The sequence below is a fragment of the Cajanus cajan genome, chromosome 5, assembly GCF_000230855.2.
Source record: "Cajanus cajan strain Asha chromosome 5, NIPB_CcT2T_4, whole genome shotgun sequence".
NCBI classification, from domain to species: domain Eukaryota; kingdom Viridiplantae; phylum Streptophyta; class Magnoliopsida; order Fabales; family Fabaceae; genus Cajanus; species Cajanus cajan.
In genome coordinates, this window is record NC_138521.1 from 19,205,595 (window position 1) to 19,216,489 (window position 10,895).

At 31.8% G+C, this 10,895-nt stretch overlaps 1 protein-coding gene across 2 annotated transcripts; it reads left to right on the forward strand.

The window, feature by feature from the left end:
* The first annotated feature begins 415 nt into the window (after positions 1–415).
* On the forward strand, positions 416–3,601 carry LOC109809603 (protein WEAK CHLOROPLAST MOVEMENT UNDER BLUE LIGHT 1). 2 transcript variants are annotated; one of them, XM_020372950.3, is made up of 4 exons: positions 416–623; positions 1,204–1,280; positions 1,435–1,584; positions 1,797–3,601. In XM_020372950.3, exons 1-4 carry the CDS (start codon positions 431–433, stop codon positions 3,486–3,488), a joined length of 2,112 nt encoding a protein of 703 aa, XP_020228539.1. In that variant the 5' UTR covers positions 416–430; the 3' UTR covers positions 3,489–3,601. The 2 variants fall into 2 exon arrangements, with proteins under 2 accessions (XP_020228539.1, XP_020228540.1); XM_020372951.3 differs by having other exon boundaries at positions 1,219–1,280.
* Positions 3,602–10,895: the final 7,294 nt, after the last annotated feature.

Genomic DNA, 10,895 nt, shown 5'->3' on the forward strand with positions numbered 1-10,895 from the left:
TAAAAAAACTAGGTGAATATATGTAATTTTATGTGTTTTTAACGTTGAATTTTTATAATTCGACGTCAAGTAACTTCAAATTTTCTTTACCATAAAAAGAAAATCTTAATTGTAGTTATTCATATATATATATATATATATATATATGTGTGTGTGACTCATTTTTGTTTCTTACCCAAGTATGAAAACAGTTCTTTTATTATAGACAAGAAATTTGGTAAAAGAAATTAAGGGGAAAAATCACTTATTTAAGAGGTTTAGGAGGGCACAACGTACAAAGGTTGGTGTCCAATAACCAATACCATATTTATCCTGAATTGTTTATTACTATCTTAATTTTGTGTGGCCAAAAATTGGGACAAATGGTGATCCAACACGTGTTTGAATATAAATTTCTTGTGCTCGATGAGGCAGTTTATGGGGACGTTGCATGAATTGGAAACACAAGGAGGAAGCCGTATTCAGTTCCTTCCTCCTTCATCGCCTCAACATTTTTCTTACCCTTCCACCGTATCATAGTACCACCATTCTTCCTCCTCTTTGTACCCATAATAACACGTTAATTGCCTTTTATTTTCTTTCCCTTCTTTCTGTTCTCCCCGAGTCTTCAAATCCTGATCCAGGTTCAACATCTTCTGCTTCTTAATTAATATGTATTGTTTTGAATGCTTTTTATTCATATGTATATCATTTTTCTCTCTTCGTTGTTTGCATGCATGCGGATACAGAAAAATGGTTTGCAAATATCTAAGAAAAAGATGAAAGAGATAATAAGGAAAAAACGATTTTTAAGTGAATTATTAGTCATTCAAGAAATGTTGTTCTTTTAATAATATATATTATAGTTTTTATGCATGCATTGGTACTTCTTATGAAATGATTTGTTAACGTCACTCATAACTTTGCTGCTTTAAAAGCGACATGCTTGTGCATTTTCTGAGTTTTCAATTGCGTAACCGGTAACGCACATTAAAAGTAATACAAGAGATTTACATGCAGCTAAGGCGTTCTTGCAAAGCCAGGTGTAAGTGTTTGTTGCTGAGCAATGATCTATATGGTATGCATGAAAAATATTAAAAAAGGAAGAAGGATTTTGTGACGTTTTGTTAAAATAATTTGTTCTTCTTGTATTATATTAAAGTTTATGTAAAGCTATATATGAGATTGTGCTTTGGAATGTTCTTATTTTATATTGAATTTCAGACATTTTGGACGCAGACCTGGGAGAAGAGGGGTCACTTTTAAAATCCTCAATGGAACCACTTCCAGAATCCCATTTGGTAATTAATTACTCAATCTATAAACTCACCAAATAGGAGGGGATTCTGATATTTCTGACAAGAATCACTCACAAGATTTTATTATTAATATTATTATAGAACAAAATTATAAGATAAGACTAATACTGATCAAACTTCATTTGTTTCCTCTTAGGGAAGAGATGATTCTCCTACTGGTTCTCCTAGGGCTTCTAAGCATATCATTGACACAGCTGTGCCTTTTGAATCTGTCAAAGATGCTGTGTCCAAGTTCGGAGGAAGAGTTGATTGGAGATCTCGTCGAACCCAAAGTCTGGTGGAGGAGGTATATATATTGTTTGAAATTTGAATTGTAGTCATGCTTTACATTTTTGTATAAAATTGATTAGGCTCATAATTCACTTTATTAAATATGGTATGGAGTTTGTATGAGGCATCATTTGCAAATACTTGTGTAGAGAATTATTCTCTACCTCACTTGTTTCCCATTGCTTTGGGGTACGCAGTTTTACTTTTTTATTTTCTCTGGCTTAACAGAGAAGCAGGTTTGCTGGAGAAGACTTTGGAAAAGCAGAAACAGCTGAGGAATTGGAAAACACTAAGAAGCTTATAGCAGAACTGAAAATGAACTTACAAAGTGTAGAAAAAGATGAGGTTGAGGTAAAAGAAGAGGCCGAACGTGTGATTCTGAAAATTGAAGAGCTGGAGCAGGACATTGTAGGTGAAGCTAGCATTGAAGCCAAGACACAACTTGAGGTTGAGAAAAGCATGCATACTGAAGCGCTTTCAGAGTTGGAATTGATGAAAAAAGAAGTGGACGCACTGCGCAAAGAGTATGCTTCTATGGTGAGTGGAAGGGATACAGCAATCAACAATGCAGAAGAGACTGTTGCAGCCTCCAAGCAGATTGAGAAGGCAGTGGAAGACTTGACTGCTGAGTTGGTTGCAACAAAAGAGGCACTGAAATCCACACGAGCTGCGTACTTGCAAGCAGAAGAACAAAGATCAGGAGTTGTTGATGAAGAATCTCACAATTTGAAGCTGGAACTTGAGCAAGCAGAAGAGGAGCTCCAAAGGTTAAATGAGCAGGTTCTGTCAGCCAGGGTTCTTAAGTCAAAGCTGGAATCAGCTTCCTCTTTGCTGCATGACTTGAAAGCTGAATTAGCAGCATACATGGAATCAAAAGTAAAAGAGGAATGCTATGAGGATCTGAAAGCGGAACTTGAGGAATTAAAGGTGAACATAGAGAAGGCAACTTCTGATGTTAGCACCTTGAGGGAGGCTTCTAACTCACTAAAATCAAAACTAGAAGAAGAGAAGTCTGTTCTCAGCAGCCTTAAGCAAAGTGAGGAGAAAGCTTCTGCTGCAGTTGCAAATCTCCAAGTTGAACTAGAGAAGTCTAGATCTGCAGAAGTTTTCTATCAGATGAAAGAGAGTGAACAAAGAGAGGTGATGAGTGAGTTGCCAAAGAAACTGCAGAAAGCAGCGCAAGAGGCTGATGAGGCCAAATCACTTGCTCAGGCTGCACAGGAGGAACTTGTTGAAGCCCAGCAAGAGGTTGAACAAGCCAAGGCCAGATCAACAACATTGGAGACTAGTTTAATGGCAGCACAGAAAGAGATAGAAGCAGCAAAGGTTGCTGAGATGTTAGCAAGAGATGCAATCACAGCATTGGAGAAGAGTGAATCAGCTAAAGGCAACAATGAGAAGGATTCTTCTTCCCTTGTGACACTCACACTTGATGAGTATCATGAGCTCAGCAGGAGAGCCTATAAGGCAGAGGAGCAAGCCAATGTAAGGATGGAAGCTGCTAATTCTCAAGTTCAGATAGCAAGGGAGTCTGAATTAAGAAGCCTGGAGAAGTTAGAAGAACTGGATGAAGAGTTGACTGTGAGAAAGGAATCTCTCAAGATTGTAACTGGGAATGCTGAAAAGGCCTCTGATGGAAAGATAGCTGTGGAACAGGAACTAAGAACATGGATGGATGAACAAGAGGAGCAAAAGAAGGCTTCTGAATTCAGTCATGAGATTACTCCTGAGCCTGAGCCTGAGCCTGTTCCTGAGCCCGAGCCTGAGCATGAGCCATTAAGCCCAAAGGAAAAACATCCTTCAAATAACCCTGAAACTGGATCAGCCTCAGCTAAGACCAAAAAGAAAAAGAAGAAGTCATTGTTTCCTTCAAAGGTTGTAATGTTCTTTGCAAAGAAAAAAACGCACCCAACCAAGTGAATGTAATTCTTCAGCACAAGTCTAATTCCTGAACAGGTTGTGTATTGCTTCCCAATTGTCAGAATTTGTATCGTTCTTTTGTTGCAAGGAGAAAATAAACCATTTAATGTATATATATGGTGTAGCTGCTATTTTATTCAATATTTAAATTTTTATTTCAAAATTATCATTATAAAGGAAAACGTGTAGTTGGTGTAGCCGTTTTATTTTCCTATTAATCCAAAAAAAAATTATATAATAGATATATAGCAAATCTTTCAACTTTATTTTGTAGATTGATTTAAAAAAAAAAGTTATATTTCAAAAATATAGTGAAAAAAAGATAGACGCTAGAAGGAGAATTTAATAGAAAGTATTAAAAACTCACATTTTTTCATAGTGAAGTAATAACGCTAGTCAAATAGAGTGAAAAGAGAAATCAGATGAAACATTAAATATTTTTAAACTGTGTTGTCTTAAATATTGAGACTATGTTCAATTCTCAATCTAACCAGATTGAGTTTCACTATCTTTAAACAAAGAGACAAGTATTCTTTCGATAAGTCACTTCTCACTCAATCCTAAGTATTTTTTGACTTATCTTTTCAAGCAACTACTCAAGTATTATTTTTACAATAAGCCTCTCTAGACTTAACAACCGAGTATTTTTTTATAGACAAGTCTCTCCAAGCTCAACCTTACAATAATGGTTATAAAGGTTGCAAAAATGCTATTTCGTCTCACTCGAACATTATATAACCAATATAGTGCAATAAGATTTGTACAACAAAGAATGAAGTTTATACACACGTATAACTTAAAGAAAGTTGAAGACTTGTAGAAGAAGGGTTGGATTCAAAAAAGTCTTAACCCTTGTGTTGTGCCTATCCTATTAGTGCCTAAGAAAGATGGGAAATGGAGGATATGCACAAATTGTAAAGCTATAAATAACATCACCATTAAGTATAAACACTCAATCCCTAAGTTAAATGATATGCTAAATGAATTACATGGGGCAATTATCTTTTCCACAATTGATCTTAAAAGCGATTATCATCAAATAAGAATTAGAGAAAATGATGAATGGAAAACCATTTTCAAGACCAAGTTTGGTCTATATGAATGGATAGTCATGCCTTTTGACTTGACCAATGCCCCTAGTACATTCATGAGGTCAATGAACCATGTGGTTAGGGATTGCATAGACAATTTTTTGTAGTTGTTTATAGTTGTTTATTTTGATGACATTCTTATTTATAGTAAAAACATAAATGAGCATCTAGGTCATCTTAGGAAAGTCTTAATTATTCTAAGAGACAATCATTTCTATTCCAACTTAGATAAATGTATTTTTTTGTCATGAAAATGTTAACCTTTTGGGATTAATAGTTGGAAAAGAGGGAGTCAAGATTGATCTTGAGAAAATTAAGGTTATCCAAGGATGGCCTGCCTCAAAGAGTGTAAGAGATATTAGAAGCTTACATGGGTTAGCAAGCTTCTATAGGAGGTTTGTAAAAGATTTCTTCATTCTTGCATCTCCTCTTAATGAGTTGATTAAGAAGGATATGCCTTTTATTTGGGGTGAGAAACAAGAAAAATCCTTTAAAAAAACTTAAAGACCTACATGGGAACATTACTTAGTGACTAAAGAGTTTATCATTCATACATATCATGAATCCCTATGTTACCAAATATAAGAAGGGAAAAATAAATCTTGTAGCTGATGCTCTTTTTAGATGACATGCATTACTTTCTACCCTTGGGTCTCAAATTCTTGGGTTTGATAACATTAAGGAATTTTATGAGCATGATCAAGATTTCCAATCCACTTATGTTCAAAGCCTTAAGAAGTTTTTTGATGGGTTTTATGTTGTTGAGGGGTACCTTTTTAAAATGGGAGAACTTTGCATATCCCAAAGGATCCATTAGAAAACTTCTTGTAAAAGAAAGTCATGAGGGAGGTCTCATGGGCCACTTTGAATTTGATAAGACTCTAACTTTTCTAAAAGATATATTTTATTAGTCACATGAGAATACATGTCCAAAGGTTTTGTTATAAATGTATAGCTTATTTACAAGTAAAGTTTAAAGTAATATCTTATGGACTTTGCACACTTCTTCCTATAGCTAGCACTCCTTGGGTTTATATTAGTATGGATTTTGTGTTTGGTCTCCCAAGAACTCAGAAGGGATATGATTCTATCTTTATGGTAGTGGAATGTTTTAGCAATATGGTTGATTTTATACCATGCCACAAAATAGATATTGTTAATTATATCTTAATACTCTACTTTAAAAAAGTTGTTAAATTGCATGGCATACCCAAAACAATAATGTTAGATAGGAATGTTAAGTTCCTAAGTCATTTCTAGAGATTTGTTTATGAAAGACTTAGAACTAAACTTCTTTTCTTTACTACTTATCACTCACAAACTGATGGACAAACAGAAGTAGTAAAAAATCTCTTTCCACACTATTAAGGGTAATCATTAAGAACAACAAGAAGTCATGGGATGAACATCTTCCTCACATAGAGTTCGCTTATAACAGGGTAGTTCACAAGACTACTAATCTTTCTCCTTTTGAGTTTTTTTTTATAGCTTTATCCCTTTTACTCTTCTTGATATACTTCCATTCCCTAGTACTATTTCTTTATTACATAAAGACTGAGTATTTATGACTAATTTTGTTTAAAAAATATCATGAGAAGGTTAAAGCACAAATTCAAAAACAAACTCAAAGATATGTTGATTACAACAACAAAAGGACAAAAAAAACTTATCTTTGAGAAAAAAGATTGTGTTTTGCTTTATTTGAGAAAGGAAAGGTTTTCTTCTCAAAGGAAGTCCAAACTAATAGAGGATATGGTTCATTCCAAGTCCTCCAAAGAATTAATGATAATTCATATAGGCTAAATTTACCTTTTGAATATGGTGTTAGCACTACATTTAATGTTTGTGATCTTTTGCCTTTTGTAGGTATAGTTGACACTGATGATGAAAGGTTGGATCTAAGGCCAAATCCTTATCAAGAAGGAAAAAGATGATGGAGGACCATTTTTGAAAATCATAGGACCTTTTACAAGGTCTATGACTAGGAGGCTAGAAGAAGTTACTAGAGAAGATGTGCTTCTTAGACTTGTGCTTATCATGAACATAGAGTATGTGTTCTCTTCCTAGTAGCCTAGTCTTCTATTGTATATACATTGTATAGTTTGTTTTCTATTCCTTTGTAAGTAGTTGTTAAATGTATAGGTTCTTTTTACTTTTTGTTTGTAGGTCATGGTTTTGGAATTTAGAGACATGTTCCTTATTGAAATGTATTCCTTTTGACCATGTATTCATGGTCACCATTTTTAGTTTTTTTGAGTTTAGTAGTTGGAGTGGAAATAATCATTATAGTGGTGTGGCAATAGTCATTTTAGATGGTGTGAAAGTAGTAAAGGTGTAGAAATAGCCAAAAGTGATATTGAGCTTGTTTTTCTTCTCTTGGCCCAAGGAATTGATTTAAGTTGGTTTAACCTTCATTTAACCAAAGAAGACCAATTCCTTGGTTTTTGGTTCGGCCAAGACAAGCCAAAGGCCACCTTAGTTGCCCATTTTGGTTATTCTTCACCTTGGAACTACTTCTCCAACCACCTAGAGACAAGAGGACACTTGGCACTTGCTCATTGGCTTTTCTAGATTTAGATGTCTCTTACATGTCTCAAACATGTCTCTTAGCGCTTGTTTGTGATTGGTGGAACTAGATCTAAGTGTCTTCTAATCTCTTGGATGTCTAACTTCCTCTCCAAACTACCTAACCTCTATATACAGGTGTTTAGGGTTTTGAGCATTTATGAAATTGGCCGAGATTTCTTTCTAGAGTTTTCTCTCGTAAAAACTTAAATCTCTTTTTGATTTACTTCCAATTCTATTATCCTTTTCCTAAGAGTATGATGAGATTTGAAGTGGTTTATCTTTTTCTTTGAAGTGACACCATTTGAAGAGAGTCCTTTATCATTGAAGGTGAATTCAAAGGTTTCTTCCTCCATTGGAGACCTTGAAGAAACATGAGGAGTGCTGAGAAGGAAAAAATCTAGAAAGAAACTTGAGGAGAAGTTACAACAATCTAGTTCCCTTTAAAGTTTCCATCTAGACTAGTGCGAAAAGTATAGAGTAAGCAAAAAGTTCAAGAACAAGGGTCTTTTTTTTCTCTTCTATATTTTCTCCATGTATTCTAGATTGCCTCCCATCACTATTATTCAATATTAGTGATTTTGATTATGTTCTTCATGTTAAGGTGACTTGGTCACTCATCTTTGATTTTTGGTTTGGATTTCAGTTGGAAAACACTTTCTAAATCTAGTTTTAAATCAAATCATATAATATCTTCAAAGACTAGGAATAGATTTGGAATTGTTAGTTGTAAAAGTTCTTACATTTAATGCAAGGTTTATAAATTAATAAATAGAGGAATCATTTGTTAAATTGAATCCTTAGAATTTCTAAATTCAAGGAATTGATTTGGAATGAATTTGATGAGCTCAATGATATTTGAGAATAGAAATCATATATAGATGTCTTATAAGAGCACATAAGGGTGAAATCAGTGAAGTTTAATCCCAATAGCTTTCTAAATTATTATATCCTAATTCTACATTTACTTGTTTTCTCTTTTAAAATTTAATATTGAAATGAACAACAATATGTTTATATTTGGCGTATATCTTTTTTATTCACATTTTTAACTAGGATAATAGAGATTACCAATATCTTCCAAGTCCCTAAATTTCGTCAACCCTTATTCATTTTCGATATTACAAAAACTTGGTGCACTTGCCTCAAAATCTCAACAATCATCCTATGTATACTCACTTTTAGCTTTCTTTACCTCAACACCGGCTCCTATGATGATTCTCCAAAGTTGATATTGGATGGATTTGATGAACATTTCTATTTTTTCTTTCCAATATGGTTAATTTTCTCTGTTAAAGGTTGGAGGCCTTGTAAAAGAAGTTCCTACAAGTAGGTATAGTAACCTTCACTACTTCCTATCTCAAGATCTTTTTCTTTAGCACTATTAGGTACTCGACCTCATAAAAGGTTGAGTTTTAATGCTAAACTGTGGAGAAAAGAGAGACATTAAAAGGAGATTGAATAATGTCAATCAAAAACTCACCTTTTAGAAATAATGAAGTAGTAATTTTATAAAAAAGTGCAGACAAAGACATTAGAAGCTAAACACAAATTATTTTTATACAGTTTGCTTTAACTACCGAGATTACGTCTAGTTCTTAATCCAACCAAATCAAGTTTCATTATCTTATGCAAAGATACCAATATATTTTTACCAAGTCACTTTTGGCTCAAACCAAAGTGTTTTTTTACTTGCCTTTTCAAGCAATTATTCAAGTATTCTTTTAAGACAAAGTATTTCCAGGTTTTAACAACTGACTATTATTTTACCAACAAGCCTCTTCAAGCTCAACAACCAAGTATTCTTTTACAAACAAGTCTCTTCAAACTCAACAAATAATTATTCTTTTGCAAATAAGTCTCTCGAGGCTCAAAGCAATAATACAAATTTAAAGTTAAAGATTGGTAAACTAAATATGTTGTTTCATGTTACTATCAAGATGTGATACAACTAATTTAGTGCAAAGCTTTTTACATTAAGAAATCTTATAATGATTTATCTATCTTTTTTCTAAATTTTAAACTTCCTTTTATAGGGCTTTAGTGAAGATGATCGTTGCAAATTCTTGAACATCTCTCATTGGTTTACTTCGTCTGTCTTTATCTATGTTCTTTGGAAGTGTCCATTACTGCATTAAATATTTTCACCAAATGGTCATTTTTTATCAGATCAAGTAAATTACTTATCATTTTTTAGGTATCGAACAAGTGAAGTCATATGTGTGTCAGTTCAAAACAACTTTTTTTTGAAGATTTTCATGATTCAAGAGTTCTGCTTCACTTTTTCTAACGATAAAAACATGTTATTCTTCTCTTTTTTCATTGTAAGGTATAAGGAAGTTATATTTTATCGATCTATTAAGGAATAATATACATAAAGATCGTTTTAGTTATCAAATATCGTAAATGATATGAATATTTAGTAAATGTCTTGTAGATGAAATCTTTCATTGGTTAAACGCTTATGTTAAGATGACAAATCATCTTAGTACATTCGACTTATGACTTAAAAACTTTTTTCATATAAAATAATTGTATTTGTTATCATTAAAACATTAAAACTAAAAGATCTAAGATAGTCTTTTAACCTACCAACATTTTATATATTAGTTTGAATTAATAAAATAAAATATCAAATAGTTTTAAAATTTATTTAAAATTTGTAAACTTGATCTATACATTAAGAACTTTTAATTTAACGAATGAATTGTTAAAATTTAATGTAGGACATGAATTATTTAGTAGAATAAGCCTAATTAAATTTACTGTTGGAGTAAGTAGATACTTCTTCACACACATATATATTAAGTGTAACTTATGAGAACATCATCTCTATATGAGAATGAGAATCTCAACCCTTAAATTAAAATAAAAATCTTAGATTAAAAATTGTAAATAAAGTTATTATACCACTATCATGAAATTGATATTTTTTTTTTACAATTATGATATTGATAGAGTATTAATTATAAAAATAGTGATTAATCTTTATCAAAAATCATAAATATTCCAAAAAAAAAATAACATTTTCATTGTAAACACACCTCTCTCCCACACAATATATATATATATATATATATATATATATATGAGGAGGGTTCAAACGACACTGATGTAACTTTAATTAAGTGTTACACTGTTTAATAACTTTATATTAATTGTGAATTTTGTAAATTCAACCGTTAGATTGAAAGTTCCTTACTCTTAGATCATATATACAAAATTTTATATTAATCCAAGATGATTTGATACTTCATTTTTATAAAACAAAATTGACGTAATATATTCATTTCAAAATATACTAAAATATGAATACTTTGATTACTTTCAAGTTGTTGTTCAATTTTAACAAAATTTGATATACACATATAAAATGATATAAACTTTCAATTTACTGATTGGATTTACAAAATTCATAATTAATATAAAGTTATTAAGTGATGTAACACTTAGTTAAAGTTACACCGGTGTCGTTTGAACCATCCTTTATATATATATATACTTATTATAAAGGGGATATATTTTGATAACTATCTCTTTGATCTCTACTTTTTAGTATATTATTATACCCTTTAAAATGTAAAAAAAAAAAAAACTTTTATTCTTTTTAAATAATTATATATAACTTTTAATATTTATCTGTGTGCCTCCACCCTTTTAATATATATAATACGATTATAGATATGAATGTTTAAAAATATTCATTTTATAATTAGACGCTAAAATATAAAAATATTAGCAAATAAAGAAC

What these genes read in the sequence shown, in the direction of transcription:
- LOC109809603 (XM_020372950.3), top strand. Translation starts at nt 431, where the DNA reads ATGAATTGGAAACACAAGGAGGAAGCCGTATTCAGTTCCTTCCTCCTT. An exon ending in GTCTTCAAATCCTGATCCAG is followed by an intron (nt 624 to 1,203) that starts GTTCAACATCTT and finishes ATTGAATTTCAG; the next exon opens with ACATTTTGGACGCAGACCTG. An exon ending in CCCAAAGTCTGGTGGAGGAG is followed by an intron (nt 1,585 to 1,796) that starts GTATATATATTG and finishes CTGGCTTAACAG; the next exon opens with AGAAGCAGGTTTGCTGGAGA.